Source organism: Akebia trifoliata, chromosome 2, assembly GCF_017979445.1.
Source record: "Akebia trifoliata isolate Shusen 1 chromosome 2, ASM1797944v1, whole genome shotgun sequence".
NCBI lineage: Eukaryota > Viridiplantae > Streptophyta > Magnoliopsida > Ranunculales > Lardizabalaceae > Akebia > Akebia trifoliata.
In genome coordinates this window covers 678,518-702,631 of record NC_141376.1, presented here as the reverse complement: position 1 = coordinate 702,631, position 24,114 = coordinate 678,518, and the positions used below count along the sequence as shown (strand labels likewise).

The 24,114-nt window shown below is 35.8% G+C and overlaps 3 protein-coding genes and 1 pseudogene across 7 annotated transcripts; all 4 read left to right on the top strand.

Annotated features, from left to right (window-relative positions):
- The first annotated feature begins 735 nt into the window (after positions 1–735).
- Positions 736–7,007, top strand: LOC147408543 (MLO-like protein 9). Of its 2 annotated transcripts, XM_086419348.1 has the most exons (15): positions 736–1,361; positions 2,351–2,408; positions 2,587–2,822; positions 3,379–3,495; positions 3,797–3,857; positions 3,972–4,060; positions 4,431–4,505; positions 4,584–4,672; positions 4,813–4,862; positions 4,969–5,009; positions 5,102–5,275; positions 5,550–5,585; positions 5,719–5,786; positions 6,035–6,095; positions 6,189–7,007. In XM_086419348.1, exons 1-15 carry the CDS (start codon positions 1,233–1,235, stop codon positions 6,600–6,602), a joined length of 1,698 nt encoding a protein of 565 aa, XP_086275474.1. In that variant the 5' UTR covers positions 736–1,232; the 3' UTR covers positions 6,603–7,007. The 2 variants fall into 2 exon arrangements, with proteins under 2 accessions (XP_086275474.1, XP_086275482.1); XM_086419356.1 differs by lacking the exon at positions 3,379–3,495.
- Positions 7,008–8,120: 1,113 nt separating this feature from the next.
- On the top strand, positions 8,121–13,162 carry LOC147408542 (Ribophorin I). Its single transcript, XM_086419338.1, has 10 exons — positions 8,121–8,315; positions 9,214–9,258; positions 9,562–10,199; positions 10,315–10,462; positions 10,601–10,777; positions 11,457–11,525; positions 11,688–11,777; positions 12,040–12,198; positions 12,288–12,512; positions 12,779–13,162. Exons 1-10 carry the CDS (start codon positions 8,223–8,225, stop codon positions 12,968–12,970), a joined length of 1,836 nt encoding a protein of 611 aa, XP_086275464.1. The 5' UTR covers positions 8,121–8,222; the 3' UTR covers positions 12,971–13,162.
- Positions 13,163–15,239: 2,077 nt separating this feature from the next.
- LOC147408541 (outer envelope pore protein 21, chloroplastic-like) lies at positions 15,240–20,470 on the top strand. Of its 4 annotated transcripts, XR_015170859.1 has the most exons (7): positions 15,242–15,409; positions 17,009–17,083; positions 17,176–17,328; positions 17,548–17,646; positions 18,028–18,082; positions 19,981–20,104; positions 20,321–20,470. XR_015170859.1 is itself a non-coding variant. In XM_086419296.1 (6 exons), exons 1-6 carry the CDS (start codon positions 15,317–15,319, stop codon positions 18,450–18,452), a joined length of 543 nt encoding a protein of 180 aa, XP_086275422.1. In that variant the 5' UTR covers positions 15,240–15,316; the 3' UTR covers positions 18,453–19,149. The 4 variants fall into 4 exon arrangements, 3 of the variants coding, with proteins under 3 accessions (XP_086275422.1, XP_086275435.1, XP_086275429.1); XM_086419296.1 differs by lacking the exons at positions 19,981–20,104; positions 20,321–20,470 and adding an exon at positions 18,385–19,149 and having other exon boundaries at positions 15,240–15,409; XM_086419309.1 differs by having other exon boundaries at positions 19,981–20,470.
- A 1,565-nt stretch (positions 20,471–22,035) lies between these two features.
- LOC147408540 (RING-H2 finger protein ATL80 pseudogene) lies at positions 22,036–22,557 on the top strand (annotated as a pseudogene).
- Positions 22,558–24,114: the final 1,557 nt, after the last annotated feature.

The following is a 24,114-nucleotide window of genomic DNA, read 5'->3' as shown; positions in this document are numbered from 1 at the left end:
AATAGCTAAAGGATATTAAAGATATTTAATACTTTTAAAAGATGTGAATCCATTCCAAAGTTTATTGAGTAACTAACTTGACTACGCAAGAGAGTTTTTGAAATAAAAATGCAACCAATAGGTATACTCAGTAAATATCTCCAATCCCAACCGAATGTTGGCACTGAAAGTAAGTTCGTAGCGAAAACGTCCAGCTCCAAAAGTGTCTTGGACCCATTCCGATGATGTGTTTATCCTCACAAGTTTGTTAGACTGAAGCGGAAATTGCATCTCTCACCAAAACTCTGTTTGATCGAAATAAAAATTGTACCTAACCCCGAAAGTCATACAGTTCTTTACCCAATTCATCAAGTTAAGATAAGACATACATTAGCTTAGTTGGTTTGACGTATTGCAAAACAATTTTGAGGTTGTAGGTTCAAATATTTACCAAACTTAGGGGGAGCATATTTACATTTTAAAATACACAAATTTTATAAAGAACAACAAATAAAAAGAATAAAATAAGCTACGTGCCTGGAATCATTTAAGTTCAGGGGTGCACGATCCATGAAGTCATGAAGTGTCCCTAATTCCATAATTTTAAAATTAGAAAAAAAAAAAAAAAAAAACTTAGAATATTAAGAAAGTGAATCGTGCCTCATTCATGTGTCGCACTTCTTCTATGTATTAAGAAAATATTTTTTATTAAATTATCGATCAAAGTTTCGAATCTCGAGAACACTTGTCATTTGAGAGAAAGACAAAGAGGGGGCAGGCACAGCATGGAATTGCCACATTTAAAACAAAACACCCCTATTAATAAGTTAACAAAATCACGTTAACAAGTTTAATGATGGCGGGTATGAAATTTCATCCTTCATTAGGGGTATTTAGGACAATACATGTTTGCTAACCGCCACTAATTTTCCCGGGGTTCTACTTTGGATTTTAACCGTTATAAAGGAAGAAAACCTTCAAACGGCTTAAGCACTATGCTTCTTCATCTGATATCTGTATTCTCCCACCCATAGTTTTCAAGCCTCTCTCAATCTGAAATTTGAAAAAATAAATTATAAAAAATGCCCATTATTTTTTTGCTTTTAAGCCTCTCTCAATCTGAAATTTGAAAAAAATAAAATATGAAAAATGCCCATTATTTTATTTGTTATTTGGAGGCCATAAATATAGGGAGGAGTTGTTGCAGAGATTGTGTTCTTGGGTTCTCTTTGCTTCAGTTTTGAGCTCTGAGAATGGCGGAAGGGGGTAGTACCCAGTCAAGGGAGCTCGATCAGACACCCACATGGGCAGTTGCTACTGTTTGTGCTGTTATTATTATATTATCGATCATATTGGAGAAGGTTCTTCATAGGGTTGGGGAGGTAATGATGAACAATTTGATTTTCCATCTTTTTTTTTGGTTTTCTTTGATATAGGTTAATATAGGTTTTGGGAGAATATTGATGGTTGGTATGGTTACTATATATATTTTGATTTTATTTCAGAAAAATGGTAAGTTGGAAATCTAAGGATGGTTGGTTTAATATTTCTGTTTACTTTTATAAAATTTATTATTTCATTCTTACTGGGGTTTTTGGGATAATTTCGAAAGGTTGATTTTTTATTGTTAATTTAGGACTTGATTTTATTGTAGAAGGCAATGTAAAGGAGATCACATTTATTTGAATTTCTCCCTTCTGGGATTTTATTTTTCATTTGCTTTACCATCTTGATTATTTTCGGGAAAAAAACTGGGTTGAGATCAAAGGAGGAAAAGATTAGATTTTTTTATATTGGTGTTGGGTCTATTAAGGACGACTTATTTGGGTTTCCTTTTCGAAAATTTTGTTTTTTGTGCTTTAGCTGTCTCTTTGAGTTCGGTTTGATAAGAAAAAAATGTGAATTGGGCTTTGTTTCTTGTTGTTTGTCTTGATTTCATTGAAACAAATGATGGGTTGGAGAGTAAGCATTAAAAGAGTGTAATTGTTTCTGATTTTTGGAATTTTATGTCTGGTTTTTTTTTTTCTTTTTTGGTAATCCTAGTTTTTCCACATGTTTTGGAAGAAAAAAGAAAAAAAAGAGGATTCTTTTGTTTGATGGGGTATCTATTTCACTCAATCCCTCTTATTTTTGACATGGGTTGATTGGATATTATTTTAGGAGAAAATTCTTTCTACTAGTTTAAACTTTTTAGTTCTAGTTTAACTAAATTTTGTTTTGGATTATATGTTGAGCTTTATATTTCATTTCTTGGATTCAAACTGTTCATTTTTTTTTTTTTGGTGAGGAGCTGTTGGGAGGGAGTGCCATAAGTTCCTTTGTCTGACTGACCTATATATGGGTTGTGGTTCATATGCTGTTTTTATTTCAGTATTTCACAGAAAGACGCAAGACGGCTCTCTTTGAAGCTCTTGAGAAGGTTAAAGGAGGTAATAATACATAATATGATCCTTAATGCCTCTATCTATGCACAGGAAAAAAATCAAATAGATTTCCAATGTGTTGATTTCTTTCTTCAATTAATTCATTTTCTTCTTTTGGGGAATTCATAGGATGACAAACTAGTGAACAATTTTTCTATTTTTTTTTATTATTTTTGTTTTGCAGAGTTGATGGTTCTAGGTTTCATTTCCTTAATCCTGACATTTGGGCAGAACTACATTGCTAGAATCTGCATTCCTTTTAAGGTTGCAGATACAATGTTGCCATGCCCATATAGAGGGAGAGTTGAGGCAGGAAACACGACTGGAGCAGAACACAAGACCGAGGAACATCATAGGAGGCTTTTGTGGAATGAGCGTAGATTCTTATCCGCTGGTTCAGAAGCTTCTAAATGTAAAACAGTAAGTGTATCTTGTGCTCCGCGACTTTTGTTATAGAATTGTCAATAGAGCAATGTAGAACAAGACTACAATCCAAGCATTGCAATGAAGTATATGGCTACATACATTATTACTTTGATGGTTGTTCAAGGTTGATACTTTTAATGCTATTTGTTGCACTCTTCCAGGAAGAAAGGTTCACGAAGAATATTCCTTATGAGAAACAAAATCTGGGATTTGGAAATAAAACTTGAACCTCTATTTCTCATGAGTGCCAAGATTGGAGAATGGGTTGGCCAATCGCCTCTTAGAGATGATTTATATTGTAATCTGAAAATGCCTCTGTAGGGAGCTCTCTTTCTTTATTTACTTGCCTTATTCTCTATGTATTTCTTTATGATTTTCTATTTTTTCTAGTTTCTTCTTTGCTTTATCAATAGAATTTATCATTGCAAATTTGAAGTATTAAATTGCGTTGTCTCTAATTTTTTCCCCCTCCAATTTGAAAAAAAATCTTGTTATGTGTTTCATAATCACCACTTTTATGAATTGAAACTAATGTGATTCTTATCAACAGGGGTACGAACCGCTTATATCTTTAAATGGATTACATCAGTTACACATCTTCATATTCTTTTTAGCAGTTTTTCATGTAGCGTATAGTGCTATAACAATGACACTTGGAAGACTAAAGGTTGGTGGAAATATGTGATTATTTCTAGAATTTTCTTGTAATGTTTGAATTTTAAACCTCGTAGATCTAAGCTATACAAGGAAATATGAATATGTAATCTCAATTGCATTGGCAGACATGCCATCTATAAACAGAATATCAAGACATATGGTGCTTTAGAGGGTGGTTGAGACCACATTTGATGGTCCAATATAGGAGATTACCCAGTTCAAAATCCATGATTGGATGATTATAATTTTACAATTGAATGGTGCACTCACCTATGAATATTGTACTTTGTTGAGGAAACTCTTCTATGCAGATTCGTGGATGGAAGGAGTGGGAGAGGGAAATTTCATCCCATGACAATGAAATTTCCAATGGTAATTTGTTGCATGAAAAGAGAAAACAAATTCAAGAAAATTCTTATTTCCGATGCATCTAGGTTGAAGTTGGTGGTTATTAACTTCTCAAGCATAAAATATCTACTAATGCAGATATTTCGAGATTCAGGCTTACTCATGAGACATCTTTCGTGAAAGCACACACCAGTCTCTGGACTAGGACGCCTTTCTTCTTTTATATTGTAAGAATATTTGTAATCCCTCTTGCACATTTTCATTTTTATTTTCTTCTTTTGGAATTAATTAGGTAGAAAGCAAAGGTAGAAAAGATGAGGTGTTACTAAATTACTAAAGATAAGACGATCTGACCAACCACGAAATCTTGTTATACTTACATTTCTTCTATTTCTAACAAGAGTTCTCTCTCGTTAAGAATAAAAACAGTAGTTCAAGGTTCCATTCTTCTTGTTAATAGTTGGGATAAGATATCCAGAACACCCCCATTACATCAATGTTCACACCTTAACCTCCCTAGAATAACAATTGGTTGGTACCTATTCCAGAATTTGTTTCATAGTGGGTGGCTTTTCTTAAAATCTACATCTCCTGTAGGTTTGCTTCTTTCGGCAATTTTTCAGGTCTGTTCGTAAGGCAGACTACCTGACCATGCGCCATGGATTCATCACTGTGAGTTTGCTCAACTGCAAAAGCTTCAGCATTCTGTTTTATTTTTAATTGTAATTTGTTGATTTTTTATCCTTATAGGTTCATTTAGCACCTGGAAGTAAGTTTAATTTCCAACAATATATTAAAAGGTCATTAGAAGATGACTTCAAGGTAGTTGTGGGAATCAGGTATAATAAATTTTTTTTGAGGTCTTTCAAGGGAATATTGGTTAATGTTTTATCAGGTTATGTTGGGTCTAGATGATTTATATTTTTTTTCCTGTTTATTGTAGTATTCTTCTAATCTAATTTCTTAATGGTGTCGGCAGTCCTTTGTTATGGGCTTCAGTTGTCATCTTTTTGCTTTTAAACGTCGATGGTGAGTTAGCTTTTTCTTAAAAATTCCAATCATGGTAAATATTATTCACTTGTCAAACTCAAATAAGATTTTGATCTTGTTCATTGGGTTATATTGTACCTTTCAGGATGGGAGGCATTGTTTTGGGTATCGATAGTTCCTCTAGTGGTAAGCAATCTTTGTATCAGAACATTAAACATTAAACTTTTAATATCCATAAAATGAGAAGAAAGCTTTGACCACCATTGAATTGGTTGTAGGTAATCTTAGCAGTTGGCACAAAGCTTCAGACAATTATAACTCAAATGGCTCTTGAAATCCAAGAAAGGCATGCAGTTGTTCAAGGGATTCCTCTTGTGCAAGTCAGTGACAAACATTTTTGGTTCGATTGGCCTCAATTAGTTCTATATCTCATCCATTTCACTCTGTTTCAGGTATTGACCTCTTGTCCTCTTTTACACCCGAAAAAATCCAAGATAACAAATGTTTGTAACATAAGAAAAATCCACCACTGACATTCTGGTCGAGATGGCATCGAATGTTTCTTTCAGTGGGTCCGACTGAAGATGTCCTAGGCCTAAAGTCATCCCATTTGGAGTAAATTAACCGCCATTGTTTTGGACATTAGACAGAAACTTTTCTTTTTAATGACAAGTAACTGCATAATGAGATGTCCTAATGGACCAATTCTATTAATTTTGTGTGCAGAATGCATTCCAAATAACATATTTCTTGTGGATATGGGTATGTAGACTTATCTTTTTCTTTCTCATCAAACTTTGTATTTTCATGATTATAAAAAAAATGTGTTCTTCGTTTCTAGCTTCAAGAAAATCATCTGTAATCAAGAATGATGCAATTACTTTTCACTATGCAGTATGAGTTTGGGTTGAAATCATGCTTCCATCACAAGTTCGCTCTTCTAATTATAAGAGTTGCTCTCGGGTAAGTGTTAGCTTCCATGAATTGTTTTCCCAAATGATAGAAACTGCCACATCAAGTTATGGTATCGTTGACTTACTCTTGCGGGGGCACAGAAAAGCACTCAAAAGGGTCCTTTTGAGGAGATTTCTTAAGGCAAAGATTAATTGGATGGGATGCTCTTACATCTATTTATAGATTTAATATTCATATTTCATGAGCTTGAGCTTTCTGGAGTTAATTATTGGCTGATTTTTACTGGGATAATGCAGGGTTGTAGTCCAATTTATGTGCAGTTACATTACACTTCCGCTCTACGCTCTCGTAACTCAGGTATGACTACTATACCTACCATTATACTGTTTCCTGATGTTTCATGTGACATTCAAAAAGTAAAAGAAAAACTAAATTAGTGGGAATTTGCAGATGGGATCAACAATGAAGAAATCTATATTCGATGAACAGACATCGAAGGCCCTTAAGAAATGGCATATGAAGGCTGTGAAGAAGAAGAACAATGAGGGAACGACACGATCTCCAACTAGGACACTGGGTGGGAGTCCTGGTGCTTCACCAGTGGCACACCCACTTCATCACTACAAAACTACTGGGCATTTGGCATGCTCATCTACCTCCGTTAAGAAATACTCGGACCATGACACGTCAGATATTGAAGCTGACGCATCACACTCATCAGTGGCAGCCATCCTGATCACCAACGTGGACCAGGGACATCTAGAGTCGGGAACAAGAGAACAACACAATCAATTTCGGGGACAACAAACCGTTAATGATGCTGACTTGCCATTTGGAAAGGCTGACCTACTGACTGGGCCGTGATGTTTATGATGATGGTGGCACCTGTGCCAGCTGTGAGGATTGGTGGTTTAATACAGTTTAGCTGTAAGCCAGCGACATAACTTGTACATTTTGACATGTTGGTTTACAGATGAGTAGTTGGTAGGACACTTGCCACCAGCCTTCCTTCAGCTGTCTGATTCTCGGATCTCAATCAGACTGGATTGCCAAACCATCACAACTTTAGAGCTATGGAAGGACCTATTTCAATTGATGATCACATGCACCATGTGTGTCAGCTTGAGCCATGTATGGGGAAATTACTCCAAATTGAGGATGATGTATTCTTTAAATTAAAAACTGATGTTGGTTTGCTTTCTTGAGCTTTTATGGATATTTGGGGGCATTTGTTCTTAATTATAAGAATGATAAGTTACATATCATGGTTTAAAGGGAACTCCTGTCATAAGATATGCCTAAGTGCATTTTACACTCTTCCAAAGGTTTACCATCATCGAAGTATTATCGCAATATTTTGGGGACAGCTGAACTAGTCGTGTTAGTCCTTTAAATTCTGACTAAAGACATGTTTTTCAGTTAATTTTGGTGTTCATATTCTTACTACCGTAGTCCACGCCTGTTTTGGTCTACCTGTGCTCATTTAGTTAAAGTGTTCATACTCTCACAACCTCGGTCCACATTTTTCTATCTTCCGTTTGCTCTTTCAGAACATTCAAGTTATATAACTTGTATATTTCTTCTAACTACATTTTTATATCGTTTTTTTTTTTGTTGTACACGACCAAACTATTTCAATCCACTTTTCCTTAGTTTGTCGCCTATTAGGTACTCCCTACATCCTCGTAAATAAACAGTCTTTCCACTCATCCATCATAACATCATCTTTTCTTTTCTTTGCTCGGGTTTTGAAATTGTTTCTTGATCTCCCAACATTCAATTCACAAAGTATAGTCTTACTACTTCGAGTAAAAAAAAAAGATTAAAGTTGATTTGGAAGCATATGTCACTTCCAATTTTAAAATTCAAATCCAACGGTGGAATATTATCTTTTTTTATATTATTATTCTTAAAATTTTGTGCTCTACATTAACGTGGCATCTGATAATGTTATTGGATGCCACATGAGGGTCTGGTCATGGAACAAGATTCTATCTACTTTAAGCTTCACACCTCAAGAAAATCGGATTTTTATACGAGGGATTAAGGCAAGGTTGAAAATGATAGATTGAGCTAAGTTCAGTAGATTAAAATAATTTATCATAAAGGTTGAAGTGCTCCAGGATGGCTGATTTTGGGAAAAGAAACCAAGGATTCTAGGTAACTGGAGGGGTGATGGGCCGGTTTTGTCTTTGGTTCGGCTAAGAGTGTGATAGGCCTGGTCTTGCGCCAGGCCTGCGGGCTTTATTTTCGTATTTGGTCCAGTACGAGTACTCCGCGCGACCCAACCTAGTTCTGATTAGGCCTTGAAATCCAAAACCAGGCCCGCGCCAAGACGTCATTTTGGGGAAAATCGAACGCATAAGTGCGCACAGATCATGTTTAGAAAGTGATTTCTACTATCGTTGGAGAAACTTCTTTACTTCTCTCCCTCCACAGAGGTTTTAGGGCTCAAAATCTCTTTCGACTGAGACAGAAGGGGAAATGGAGTCTCGATTCGCTTTCTTCCTCTTTTTGATCGCGATCTTCTCAACACCTGTGATCTCCAATCTGATTATTTCGAAGGTTGATCGAAAAGTAAGTTAGTCTTCCATCGATTTCTATGCAACTTTCTCAAACTCCAGCAACAACTTCCTGACGAGTTTTCGAGTTATTGTTAATTTTTTTACAAGTTTGGAGCTTTATATGTTAAATTTCACCGATAAAAAAAAAAAAAAAAAAAGTAAATCCGTGTTATTTCATTGTCGATGGGATCAAATTGGTTCGATCTGTTTAGTTCAGAGATTATAGCTCAATTTTAACAGTTATTTTCAGAGAATTTTGGATCTCTGATAGCCATTTGGTGATGAATGTAGTCCCATATATATTACCACACACACACACACGTGTTCTGAAGTAGCAGTCATCCAAGAAATTGTGTAAATTTTAGCAGTTGGTACACCTTCATCTCTATATACATGGAGGTGGAGCTTAGTGTATGCGATTCTCTCATCTAAATAGGAGAAAGTCCTTACTTTTAGATCTCTAAACTCTCTTCCATAATGTATACTGAGGGGCGTTTGTATTTCCCTTAACACCTGGAATACCAGATTCTCAATTGGACCCTCCCAACCCCCCAACCACACCACACCCACCCACACACACCACCACCCACAAAGATCTGTTCTTAATAGAGGGAGGACATTGCTCTACCTCATTTTTGGAAATTCTGTTCTTGGTCTCCTGATTCTTTTTTCCAGGAAAATTCTTTTAGGAGATAATGAATCCGAAAGAGATATCCTGCTCTGCTGTATTGTATATTTCTAGGGACTTTAATGGCTCATTTTATATAAATTCTGCTGCATCTATGTGCAGAATGTTTGTGTAACTGCATTGATTAAGCATCAATTCATAGTGAAATTATTTCAATTATGTTTCTTTTTTTCCCCTCATTATTGCGTGATTACTGCTGCTGATCACATTGGATCTTTTGCAGATTGATTTGACTTCACAGATCATACGCATCACTTCTACTCTAAAGGTGCATTAATACATACTTATCTTGTTTTTTTATTTGATTCCTGGTCTATTTTAGGGTGTTGGGGGTTGGGGGAAGGGGTTAGAAAACCTGCAAAGTGTACACTTTTAGAAATCTTGAATTTGGATGAAGTTCATGATGCATTTTGTTTTTTTGAAAAGTTAAATACTATGTGTAAGTTCATGATGCATTTGCATTTGGGTATGGGTCTATCTTACTAAGTGAGATTTGCACTTAATACTTCATTTTCTTTTGGCATGATGAACAATATTGATTCATAAAATATTATCTTATTTTGATATGCAGGTGGAGAATGCGGGTCCTGATGTGGTGTCGGAGGTTTTATTGGCTTTTCCTGACTACCAGGCCAAACACTTGGCATATTTGGTATCATCTTTACCCAGTGAAGGAAAAGGAAAATCAAAAGGTTCTACTGTCAGCCTCCCTGTTGAAGTTGTCTACCCTGAAAAAATGCCTCCATCTTTGACCTTTTATTCAGTATCCTTACCCAAGGAATTGGGTAAGAGGGAAAGTTTAACCCTAGAGGTGTTGGCAGTGTTCACCCATTCTCTGCAACCATTCCCTGAAGAGATTACTCAAGCGGATATTCAGCTTATCGTATTTCAGGATAGTGCCTACTATCTATCTCCTTATGAAGTCAAGGCTCAGTTTCTCAGTGTTAGACTACCCAGTCCTAGAGTTGAATCATTTACAAAAATTCAAAATACAAAGCTCGTAGATTCCGAGATCAAATATGGTCCATATGAGAATCTTCCTCCCTTTTCATACAAACCTATAGTTGTTCATTATGAAAACAATCGCCCCTTTGCAGTTGCCCAAGAGCTGCTGCGAGAGATAGAGATTTCTCATTGGGGAAATGTGCAGGTTACAGAACATTACCAACTTGTCCATGGTGGTGCTTACAACAAGGGGGGATTCTCCAGGTCACTTCACCTTTTCTTTTCCTTTTTTTTTTGTTGCTTCTTTTGGGTCCTGCTTATTTATGTTGTATAGAATGTTTCTTGGATCATTCCAACCCATCTGTTCTTTATGTTACAGGATTGATTATCAAGCTAGACCCCATTTAAGAGGAGCATCATCATTTAGCCGTTTCATTGCAAGATTGCCCCCAAGAGCTCATTCAGTGTATTACAGAGATGAAATTGGCAATATCTCAACTTCACATTTAATGGGTGATTCTAGAAAGGTGAGCAATTGATATATGAAAAAGTACTGAACATTATTTATGTTATGTGTGAGGAATCTTATAGGTTGTAAAGCAGCATGGAAAAGTGGTAATTTTTGTTATTCCTGAGTTTCACTCGAGGTTTATTCTTATCTGCAGACCGAATTGGAAATTGAACCTCGGTATCCAATGTTTGGTGGTTGGAGAACATCTTTTACTATTGGTTATGGCTTACCACTCCAGGAATACTTATTTGAGTCGGAGGGAAAGCGGTTCGTAAATATTTCTTTTGGTTGCCCAATGGATGATGTGGTCATTGACAATCTCATTGTGAAGGCAAGTAGAGTTACTCCTACTTATTGTTCCTTGTCATACGTCTGTCTGCTTGAATGCTAAGGTACTCATATATCGGTATAAATTTTCTCTGTTTCCTTCAATGAGGTGTGTTATGTTTCACCCCGTAATTTAATTTGGAAACATTTGATGGCTGTTTCTGCTCCAAATGATTTGAATATAAGTTCAAAAGCCAGGGTAATCTTGGCATTTCCAAGGATTCATAAAAACAGTATCAAATACTCTTGGATTTGGCCAATACTTTGCTATGTAAATCTGCATCTATGATGTCGGATGTGTTCTTTTACCTTGCCTTGATAAGTGACTTTTCAGAAGATTCCTCCCATGTTGATGACGTTTATAACTTCCATCATTTTATTTAGTTCTTGTCTTTCTTGCTGATTTATTTAATTGCGACAGTTAAAGATTATCTTGCGTGTTTCTTATTCTTCCAAATTCATGCTCCCCCCAACGCTTTTCCCTTCTTTGGAAGATAATGGGAGGCCTGATCTATGGATTGCAGAAATGCGGTTGATCAAATGTCTTTCTTTCTTTCTGTTTTCTGAAAATATGATTCATTTATTGTAAAATGCGGTTGATCAAATGTCTTTCTTTCTTTCTGTTTTCTGAAAATATGATTCATTTATTGTCTTAACTCTTAAATGGTACTTTATTTCTTCAGGTTGTTTTGCCTGAAGGGTCGAAAGATATTTCTTTTTCTATTCCTTTTCCGGTTAAACAATGGCAAGAGGTATTGGTAGTCAAGCTTAGTCTTTCTCATTCTTTTTTTTACTTTTTCTTCTTCCACCTTTCACTTTTTCTCCCTTATATAATATGCTCTTTTTTTGTTATCATCTTGAAATGTGAAAGTTTAATGTTGCTTTTAAGTTTACGGTTTTGTTGTGTAATGCAGGTGAAATATTCCCACCTGGATATCGCTGGGAGGCCAGTGGTTGTACTGGAAAAGAGTAATGTTGTGCCAGAGCATAATCAGCATTTTCAGGTGTCCTTTTTCTTCATTTCTCTATGTTACATTGAAGCATGTTGTTATTTTTAGTCAAAAGGTGGAAAAAGATCAGAATAGTGTTATCATATAATAGTTCTTGTGGCAAGGTTTGCATATTGGTTTCTGTGCTTATATTATATAAGCTATATACAGTTACGCACCCATACAATTGGTTATTCATATTGCACAATAATTGTGTGTGTGATTTTGTTGACTGCTTATGTAGGAACATTTTGCTGAATTCCTTTGCTTTTTCCAGGTCTATTATAAATTCAACAGCCTATCATTTCTTAGGGAGCCATTGATGTTGATTTCTGGATTTCTCTTCCTCTTTGCCACTTGCATTGTATATATGCATGCTGACATGTCAATCTCCAAGTCTTCTCCTGCTTATTTGGCGAAACTTCACTGGGATGAGGTATGCAGAATTTCATTTCCAATCTTAAAATATCAATATTAAAATAGTTATTTGTAATGTATTTGCACTTTTCTGTCTTGTTATTTCAGGTGCAAGCAACTGTTCAGCAGATACAGAATGTCATCAATCGCTGTTTAGCAGTCCATGATAAGCTGGAAACATCGTTACACGATCTCACCAGGATAGGGGATGTTCAGGCTTGTAAGGCAGCTCGTAAAGCAGCAGATAGTTTGTTAAAAGAGTTATCAAAAGACTTGAGGCCCTTATTGGGTTTCTTGCAGACTTCTCCACAAGCTGCTCAGATATGGCCTAAGGTGGGTTTCCACCAATGTTCTTTGTGCTCTTGGTTATCTGTCTAGGGAACAACTAGTCCGTCTTTTGAAGTCATCTTGTATGCGCTGAATTGATAGTTAATAATTGATATCTCCAAGGCTGCGTCGGTCACTTTCTTTTGGATGGTCAATCGATTTCTCTATGGTTTTGTCCAGTTGGAGAGAATGTGATCCGTTGGATGTCTAACATTGTCTACGTGTGCAGTTTTGAGCTATGGCTTAATGCACTTTTCTCTATATATATGCAGGTAGAGGAGTTGGTTGCAAAGGAAAAAGAGATGCAAGAGAAACTGATGTTGAAACACACCATGGTGGTGGACTTCTACGAGAAGAAGTCTGGGGGACGGGAAATCGAGAACCGGGTTGCCGCACTCCAGCAGAAATTGACAGCGTTGAGGCACGAGGTAGATGATATTCTTGAGGTCATCGATGAAATCTGATAGATAGGTAAATAAATTTGAATTACTTGAAAGTGAAGTGTATGATCCTCCACAATGTTACTTTGTTAGGTATGATGCCTGGATCAGAATTTTGTTGTGATTTAATGAACATTCTGAGTGAGTTACTCCAAAAACTTACATGGTTTAGTTGTTTTATAAGGGAATGACATCAATGCAATCCTTTTTTATTTACTCTCCGGTGCACATTCCAGTATATGTAGTTGATCTGATTTGGTAGGCCATGGACCAAAGTCGAACTTGGTTAATACAAGACATCGACCAAATTACTATCTCAAGCCTGTCTGTAAAATGATGGCAAAGGTTGAGATTTTCTCTGCCACAGATTTCTTCCAATGTAACAAACCTCTTTTAAACTCAACGCCTCTAGTGTTGGTTCAACCCAATGGAGGGATAGCACAAGAAATCTGTTGTGCGAATGACGTGGTTCAAAGAGTTTGTCATCTGGGCTGACCACCCCCATGTCACTCAACTCACAACATGGACAAGTCAAGGGAGGTTGATTTGTCAGACGTGTTCTCAAATCTGGTCATCTGCTACTGGGTTTACATTATGGGAGGCAAACCTGGGAAGAATTGACACCCAGGTTGGTATAACCCAAACATTCTTTTTTTTATTTTTTTTATAAGTATAATATATTGATAAAGGGGAAGAAAATACAGGGAGGCCGAGGAGGCCTGTCAAAGAACAACAACAGAATAACCCAAACATTCTTAGTCTGCACTAACATTGTAACCTGCAAGATGATTCCACTGGCACTTCGTTGTTCAGGGTGTGCAACCAGCGTCTTGTCACGTTTTGGATGGAGAGAGTAATATCAGTATATCACAAGCCAGGCTACAAACGTTCCTACGTCATGGATGGCATAAAATTGACCACATTTTGGAAGCCAGGCTGCAAATGTTCCTCGTCATCGATGGCATAAAACTGACCAGCGACTTTAAATAAATTCAATGGCTATCCATACTCAATACTGTCTCCAGGTTCTTTAGATGGCCAATCACCCATGGTCTGTGTTTTGAAATTAATATTTGTTCCATAAGGAGTTAGAGAGAGAGAGAGGATACCCTAATTTTTTTTTTTTGTCTATTGGAATAGTTTGGACGTAATTCTACACTTTGAATTACTTTCATTAGTTCTATCATATAGAAGATGGGTGCGCATGGTTTCAATGGACGAGATCAAGTGACTTAGATCAGAAGATGTATTCATAAGATCATACTTTTATTTATATAATAAATGTTTAAATTAATTATTTTAAATGAGAAATACCCTATATCCCAATTGACTCGGCTGAGTTTTGTTGAAATATTGCTCTGAGTCATCTTGTTTGTCAAACGAGATGATGTGGAGTTCAAAACATTGATAGTACTAGTATTTTCAATTAATGATAGCAAGATGACTTGGGTGGATGGGGTTATCTTGATCAAGGACGAGTTTTGAAACTCTAGATGGATGGGTGGTGTTGGGGAGAGGATGATTTCTGTGAAACAAATAATGGTTTCACGAAACGATAGTCTTAAATGATTTATGTGAAATTAATTGTTATGTTTTTCCTAACAATTGAGTTGTAAAATTATTTTAATTGGACTCTTTTATAATTTGTTGATTTCAAATATGATATATGCAAATAACGGTAATTATTTGACGAGGGTTCAGTTTGGTTGATTCGAATAAATTTGAAAAAATTTCACAAAAAAAAATCAGAAATTCTTTGTGGAGATTATATAAAATATTTTTTTGAAGAGTCATGCTGGGGTGACACGAAGCATTTACTGTGATTCTCACAATTTAGACGTGAACATGCATACATAATCATAAATAATTTTTACTCATATCGCGAGAAAACACATTTATAGTTATGTGCACATCCCATGGCAGACTTGTGAGAATTGCAATAAATACTTTGTGTTATTTCAACATTTTCCTTTATTGAATTTGTTAACCAAATTTATCTTCTTCAATCTCTTTTTAAATCCTATCTTCTTCTTGATGGTTGAATGTTGAAAAAACTAAAATTTTGAAGGTAAAAAGTAAAAAATGTTATCATATTCCATGATTACTCGAGGGATCTATGATTAATGCGTCAATTCGCCAAATTAATCGGCTTATCCTTAATTAGGAGAGTTTTATGAATTTTTTGAAAAATTAGGAAATTTTTGTGACTATGGGGAATACTAGGCTACTAGCTAACTCTTCACACACGTGAAAAATGCGCACACGAACGAATATCCCTCCCCAATCGCCATTGCCGCCCTTTTAACCTATATAACGGATAAAGTTCTAGGGTTGTTGTTTTGTTTTCCAGGGTTTCTCCACAACTAATAAATGGAGACCTCTCTAAGATATGGCGGGAAATCCAAATCTCTGAGAATCCATGCGAAGGAGAAGTTCCCCATCGACGCCCAAACCTACTTGCAGGTGTTCATTCCTCCTCTCCCACCTTATCTCCTCTTCGTTTCTTCTCTATTTCGTGGCCGACGATTTGCTCTTGTTTCTATGTAATTTTCCATTTGATTACTTAAATGGGTTACCTCTCTTGATTTATAGGATTTCTGTGGCGTAGTTCTTTGGATTGCTGAGCTTCGATTGCCAATTTAATTGTTAGTTCCTGAGTTCAGAATCGTAGTGGTTTGCCCAGCTTTGCGCTTTTATGTGATAAATTTGATTAAAATTTGAACTTAATTAGAAACAAATGGGTTTCTCAAAGTATTTCAAAAAGGTTCAACATATACACAGCAGGCATAGATTTTTAGAGAAAAACATGATTATATTGCAAGAAAACCAAGAGGTCGTTATATGTTAATATGATCTATAATGCCGAATCAGTTCCTCACTGATTTGTTGATCCACACTATTTGATTCATTGACCACCTCTTAGATGGGATGTATCCCATAACCATACCAATTTTCTTTAGCTGTCAACGTTGTAAGTTTCAGTTTGATGGTTAAGCTCCCTTAGGTGGCGTAATACTGTAATTTTGGTTAGCAATGGTCAGGAGAGCTATTTGCATATCTAATATGGGGTGTGACACGAGACTTCTACAATGCCATTACATATATAACGCAATGGATAGCATGAACCTTAAGGGAGATAGGTGCCGTCATGCATTTTGTGATATGAGTGCTAATGGGTGCTAATGATATGTTGTTCCAACCATGTTCTGGTATCTAAGTCCAGCAGACATGGTTTGCATTTTTTTTATTTTTTATTATCCGTAATTAGCATAGTATCCTCTCTTTTTTAGTTGATGGGTAAGTTGGACTTGAACCCACGACCTCAAAGTTGCTTTGCAATGTGTCAAACCAACTGATCTTGGGGTCTAAGCCCAGCATATTATCTGTTATTTTGTATTTTTTTACCCTTCAGTCAAATTGGATAATAATTTATAAACCCTTTTTATTTCATCATGATCTTATAAAACTATTAATGGTCATGACTAGTCCTTAGCTATATAATATTATTGTTATTTTTTGAATTGTAAGATTTAACTATACTGCTTTTGTGTCTTTTATTACAAATAATGTAATGTTTGTGGTTATAATCTGCTCAATGGTAAAATCACAACATCAAAGAATAACTTGGGCTTCCTAATTCCACATGGCCTGGGTGAGACCAATTTGAGTTCTATGAGCCTTTGTGAAGAATTCATTGGAATTAGGTTGGTCAATTTAGACGGACACAACCAATGCAGAATGTTCTCAGGCATGTATCTTGAGTTGGATTGACTGATCCATCTCAGCGGATGGAAAAGTATGACACTTACTTTTTTTTGTGGGTTGGTAAGCTTGAATCAAACTCAAGACCTCAAAATTGCTGTGCAGTGCATCAATCATTTATATCTTCACTCACGATCCATGTATAGCAGTGGTGTGGATACATTATTACAGGTCACGTGGTACCTTGTGGGTCATGTGATAACTATCAAACAACTTGTGGTATCTTCTGCTGTTTTGGTCTTGAATCCAATTGATTTTCAAGTATAGGGGCTGACTTAAAAGAAAATTGTTTTATGGTAGGTACAAGGGGAGCTCGATACATGGATTGGATCTCCAAGTTATTGTAGTGCAATAATTAGACACTTCTACCCTGAGGTATGTTATCATGCTCAAAGTTCACACTTACAACTTCAAGCCAATGTTTTTTTTTTATGTACTCCACATTGGATGATCTATCTATTTTGTAGTTATCGGCCAGCGTTGGAGTAGGGTTACAATATGATAAACCTGAGAAGTTCAGATATACTGTACGTGGAAAGAAGGCATTTCCTATTACAACTAATGGCTTACTAAGCTTTAACATCAAGGGAAGATGTGATTCTGAGCAAGAGTTCAAAGAGGTTGGTAGTTTTATCAAGCTAGTTAATGCAATGGATATTTGTACAGTGAGACTCTTGCAACTGATGTTTATGACTGACCACTAATCTAGCATGCCTAGCAAAAACAAAAAATAAATAAATCAACAAATAAAAATGCTGATATTGCTAAAGAGAAATTTGGATGTCATAGTTGTTTATGTATTTTTTTTTATGCTACTTCTATGTTGATATTTCTCCCAGATAAAGGCAAGAGGAGCTGCTGAGATGACTTGGAGTATATTCAACTTCCAAGAGGACCAAGACGTAAGGTTCAAAGTAGGCTATGAAATGTTTGACAAGGTAAATTCGTCTCTGTATATGTGCTCTCACTTAGACATGTATGCATATGTCCAGCTCACCTTCACCTAATTTCTACATAATTTCACAATGCGGGTAATTTCTGTAAGATATTTTATAGCAAATTTGCCAATGTCACCTCTTGGGGCAGTGGTTGAGGGAGGTCTCTGGTTCCAGTCCTGTTCTGCTGTTTTTCTGAATGCCTGTACTTAAAATATATAAACAAACAAAAATAATTTTGAAAAATGTAAATCTAGGTACAAACTAGTAACTTCTCTCTCTTTTTTTCTCCCCTTCTCATTTTAGTTTTCCTGTTTTTTCCATTTAACTATGAACAACTGGTCATGCTTTTTTTAACTTTCCTATCTTGTAACTTCATTGCAGGTGCCATACGTGCAGATAAGGGAAAACAATTGGACTCTCAATGCCGATATTAATGGTAAATGGAATGTGAGATTTGACTTGTGAAATGGCAAAATATGCCTCATTAATTTACGATAGAATCGTCATTTCTTGTTACTGATCTTATTCTTTAGAAAACCTTAGTTTTTTTATTTCTGTGAGCATGGAATGTCCATGTTACATGGGGCACTTTATATTGCTCCTAAAACTTCCCCCCTGGACATGCCTGCTTGTGTCTCAGTATTATTTGCAGATCACTTTGGAAGTAGTGTTGAGCTGTTATGAGTTTTCTTAAATTAATATTTGGACTTTGAAACTTTCCTTGTCTTCAAACTGTAGCTAGCTTTGGGCCCAGCCATTGTGATACAAGCGTAGCACAGTTATTTTATTTGGCTAAATTAGCTTGATGAACTACAAAGTATGTCAAGCTAATCCTCTGATAAAACTCAACTCTCCCATCCAGAAGGTGCCTGTTTGCTTAGTTGGTTAAAGTATTTTGAGTGTTGATAGCACGACCTGGCTACAAAACCTACGTTTAATTACTGACCATAATCTTGCTTGCCTAGCCAAAAAAAAAAGTCACTCTTCCCACTCGAGAATACAAGTGATTTAAGGGGGATGAAAAAAACTTGCAAGCGAAGTGTTTTGGGTGATTCTGAAGGGTATGATTACAAATAAGACTTCTCTTGTAAATTTGTGGAGGTTTATCTAGATAACTTTTTGATTATGTTTTACATAATCTTCTAAAGCTACGTCTGGAATTTGTGATCTAGAAGACACAATTATTGGAGTCGTCTGAGTTTTCCAGGGCCTTTTAAATTTCTCTGGATTCTTGATGATTTGGTGAAGAAAAATTCTCATGTCACACATGGCTTAGGTTTGGGTTTAGTCTGTCTCTGATTGAAACTGTCTTCGTCCTCCTTATTACTTATTAGATTGCCACGGTTCTTGTTAGGTTGAGTGAAAACTATGATTTAAATTCACCACCACCAACAACAAAATCTTATCCCATGGTTTGGTGCTGGCTAGATGAATCATGCCCCTGTAGTGCACTGCCCAAGTGAAACCAAGATCAGATACATTTAAGAAATTGGTCATGGACGAGTTTATACTTAGGCTTAGGTATCTTTCATTAACCTACCAAAGAAAAAAAAAAAAAAAAAAAACTATTTTACGTTATACATGTATAAATGTAAACTGCTTTCCTTGCATGTCATAATCTTGTTTGATTCTCTGCATTTGGTGAGGAAGGAAAGAGATCTCGAGCCTTTTGCTTTCCCACGTCCCTTCTTTCACTAATGTCTCTTTTTGGAATGCGCCTTCCAATGGCTTTACCTTAGTGTTGTCTTATCTATAAACCAAGAAGCACGTTTAAAGGATCTCTATTAATAATGAAAACAACTCTGGGTTTGTTTGCAATTATAAAATATCATTGGAAATGATAACTTGTAATTTTTTTTATTCCAATCCCAATGTGTCTTGCTTGTTATTCAACATCTTATTAAATAAAGTTTCATCTTATTTTGATGATCTTAAATATCTCATCGACTTAATTGTTTGATTATTAGTCCATTTCATTTCTTCTTTTGACCTTTGTTCCACTAATAAAAATAAAATAATAGAAGATAATACTTAATATTTTATGTAAGTAATGGACGCAAAATGCTTGTGATATGGACACTTGGACGGTGAAAGATGCAGTTACTTTTGAAATTTTCAAAGGATGATAATTTTATAAATTTTCCATGATGCAAGGATTAAAATGGGACGGTCCATAGAAGAGGGTGATTTTTTTTATATTTTTAAATAATAATAATTTGAAAAAAAAAAAAAAAAAAAGGAATAGAATAATTTCTTTTTGGGTAATTTGAATAGCATATTATCTTTGCTAAAAAGACGCATTATTGTATATTAAGATGTAATATTTAATTGTAGGAGTATGTTTATAGTTGGAGCTTTGAACACCACAGAAGACGGAAAGTTGATGTAGTGGATCCCACGCAACTCTGACATGTGATGGGGTACACAACTTCCTGCTGGTACTCGATAAATACGGAAGGTGAGTGACACACTGATATTTGAATGGAAGAGAAAAAAAAAATAAATAAATAAAATTCTAGGAGTTCTCCTCCTAGTGCCCCACCCTTACTATATCCAAACTCCAAAAATTTGGCTGATTGGTTGCTGTTATCCATTTTATTTAAGTTTTTCTATAATCGGGCTTTTATAATTAGCTCATTGAGTGGACTTGTCTAATCTCAAATGTGGTTGTTAGATGCAAAGCATCAAACATATTTGGATGGAGGTGTGGTGTGGTGTGATGTGATGAGATGAGGTTTATCCTGGGGATTAGTATACGTGATGCGTATTGTGTGGGCAGCAGAACAGATCTATCTATAATTATTATGGTTAATGTCACACCAAACTCCCCTGTTGATCCGTGATGCTTTTACTATATTTCCGTGCCGCACACACAAGAAGAGTTTGTGCAAGATTCACATTTTATGTCACAGTCCCACATACACATGGTGATCAAATGATAATCACCATACACGTGCCAAATTCTGTGTTAAGACAAATTCTACAAGGGAGATGGTTAGTGTATCGTTGGGGGATATAGGTCCATGAGTCAAATCAGAATGTTGGAGTTGCAAGTTCGAGTCCCAAGTGCATATAGTAGGCTTGGAGTTACCACCCTTTTAAGCCATAGTAATCCCAAGACCTAACATCATAGGCCCCTAAAGAGCATCAAATTACTAAGACACTAGAGCATGAGAAAAGTTAACGTTGTCGTGTAACCAAAGCTTTTTATTTTATCAGTAAGCTTGTTTTTAATGAGTTTAATAACTCGATGCTGAGAGTATTTAATCTGGGTCTTTAGTATCATTGCCCAAAGACTTAATTAACTAAGCAAGTTGGGGGTTTAGGCCCATAGTTCAGTTGGTTTAACACATTGCAAAGCAACTTTAAGGTCGTGGATTCAAATCCAATTTACCCATACAAAAAAAATCTAACATAGCACCTGAAATATTTTTCATGTAATCATAGTTAGTGAACAATATCACAAAAATCCACATTCATAATAATAATAATCAAAACAAATACGTGTTAATATGTGGAAAGACATGCAAAGAAACAATATTAAGAAGTGGCATTAGGGTACTTAGTAGACCAGAACCATGATATAGTTAAAAGACGTAAGATTCAATTAATGTTCCTAAAAGTATATAAATAAGATTATTGTATAGCGAAATAATGTATGAAATAACTCCAAAGAATTGGTAAGATGGCCAAGACCACATCTTAGTAAGTGAAGGTCTTCAATTTGAATCACACCCTTTAGGGGCCACCTTTGGGATTTTATCCTAAAAATTACCCAATATGTTGGAGGGGTGGAGCGGATGCTCTACGAGGTCCAGGTGCCTCAATTTCAAAACAAAACAAAAAATTTATATTTATATTTTTTCCTAATCTAAACTATATTTAAAAAAAAATTGACTTAATCATCAGATAATTTCAAAAAAAAAAAAAAAAACAGTTTTAACTCCATCCCTTCCTAATTTCAGATTTTTTTTGTTTTCAAAGTTTTAATTATGTAAATTGGAAGGTGTGTTCCACCTCCCTCACATCATGTTAGGTTAAGATATATGGGTGGGGGCACCTTCGAGTCGAAATTTGAAATTGCGTACGGCTGTATAAGGGCAATTTGGTCCTCCAAATGAAAAAAAATAAAAATTGGGGCCCATAAGGTCTCTTAAATTAAAATGTTACTTTTTGGCCCATTGGTTTACATGTTATTTTCCAATTCCAGCGTCTCAAGTGCTAACTATTCGATTATCCTCGAATATATATAAAAACGTGTCAGGAGGAAAATCACCGATGAATTCTCGAGATTCACAAAATATTTCCTTTTTCGATTTTTGGGTTTATAAATGTAAGTCAAGTCAAGTGAAAAATGTGAAAAAAACAGAAACTCTTTCTTCCTCTCTCATGAATTCAACGTCAGGTAACACCGGCCAATCGCCGGACAATCAGTTGTCCGAATCAAACTCCGACTTTGTTGTCATCCTCGCCGCTTTCATCTGTGCCCTAATTTGTGCCGTCGGTCTCTTCGCCGTAGCTCGCTGCGCTTGGCTTCGGCGCATTAGCCGTACCGATCGTTCTCCTCCTCAGATTCCGACGAGAAATGGCCTCAAAAAGAATGTTCTCCGATCACTCCCTACGCTCACATTTAACAGATCCGTTAACCCTAAACTAACGGATTGCGCTATATGCTTGACGGAATTCGTCGAGGGAGATGTAATCAGAGTGTTACCTCAGTGTGGTCACGGATTTCACATCGGATGTATCGATATGTGGCTTGGGTCCCACTCATCGTGCCCTTCTTGTCGTCAGATTCTGGTTGTCACCAGGTGTCAGAAGTGTGGCGGGTTTCCGTCGAGCTCTAATGCAGTTGATTTGGAAGCTGGGTTAAAGTCGGGAGAAGATGATTCTAGGGGGTTTTTGCCTTAAAATAAATCTGGAGGTCTCTTTTCCCTCTCTAATTTTACATTTCTGTATAATTAATTTGTTTATTAGGGTTTCTAAGCTTTTTTTTTTTTTTTAAATATTTAAATTAAGTGTAAATAAGCTTGTTCAGTTTGAAATTTGAATACTTTGTGTTTTTGGGACTGTAATTAAACAAATTTGCTGTTTTAGTTGTGATTTTCAGTGTAATATAGTTTTTAAAATGTATTTATTTGAGACCAGAGATTTAGATTAACTGAAATTTCTCACAAATTATGCTATTGAGGGTGGCTCTATTGGCACACACCTAATATGCTCAATGTACCCACTTGATGTCAAAACATTGAAAAGGCAAATTATGATAACTCTTCACCATGGTTTTAAAACTCATTTTGATGTCTCGTCCATGAAAGACACTCTAGTCCGATGTATTTGAGACGTCTCGTTCAACAATAACACAATAGACTAACTTTTGAGAAACATATCAGATTTGAGACAACTTATTAATCCATCTCGTTGGTGGACAATAGTGAGACGAATCAGATGAGTTGTCTCAGTCTTGGACGAGATTTAAAACCATGCTCTTCAATCAAGGTAACCCCTTGAAGAAAATCTAACTAATGTGTAGCTAAAATTCACGATCAAACCCTTTTCTTCTTCTTCTTCTCTCTCTCATCTCTTTTTGAGATTTGTGAGAGTTGAATCAATGGAAATCAGTTTTTTAGGACTTTTTTAATTATCAAACAATCTTTTGTTTTTTGAAATTTCTCTCTTTTTTTATATATTTATTTAATCAGCAAGGAAATGAAAAATTCCTATTAAAACTTCTAAAATGATGATTTTTAATCAAAGAACTCGAAGATTTTAATAAATTTTGTTCGGTAAATTTAAACTATTGAATATGGTTTAGTTGATTTGGTAAAAAGAAGAAGTAGGTTTTGTAGCGTCTTAGGTGAGTGTAGAGAGACCAAAGTAGAATTACTTGAATTAAGCTGGTACAAAGAGAAAATATCAATTTTTTTTCTCTGATGAGTAGAACGATAAGTGAGAACGTTGAGCATTTTAGGTGTTTACAAATAGTCGCACCTTATTATTTAGGGAAAGTACTTTGCTAGCATGCACCCACCTTGAGGTTTGTATGTTTTTTTTTATAAATCCTTGAGGTTTGTTGTTAGGTTTGATCATGTAAAAAGAGTCCGATTAAAAAAGAAAATATTTCTTTTACTAATGAACCCAATGTCAAAGAATGAGTCTATTTTTTTTCTCACGAAAAAGTCAATCCAAATGGACTCACAGGCATGTATTACTGAGGGCATCCGCTACGTACAAAATCCCTCCCCTGCTAGGAAAGCCTTCAATACATACGGCTTCATGCCATTAGCATAATGGATGGTAGATGCCACACCAATTTCTATGTAAAGCACCAGAGGATTGCACACAGTTGGTGAGGTGTTAGGAAAAGTTGGTGTGGCAATAGTAACTCTATTAATATTTAAGATCCCAGGTATTAAAAGAGTTTGGAGCTTCAAAGTTACAATCATATTCAGTTGCTAAATAGAGGTT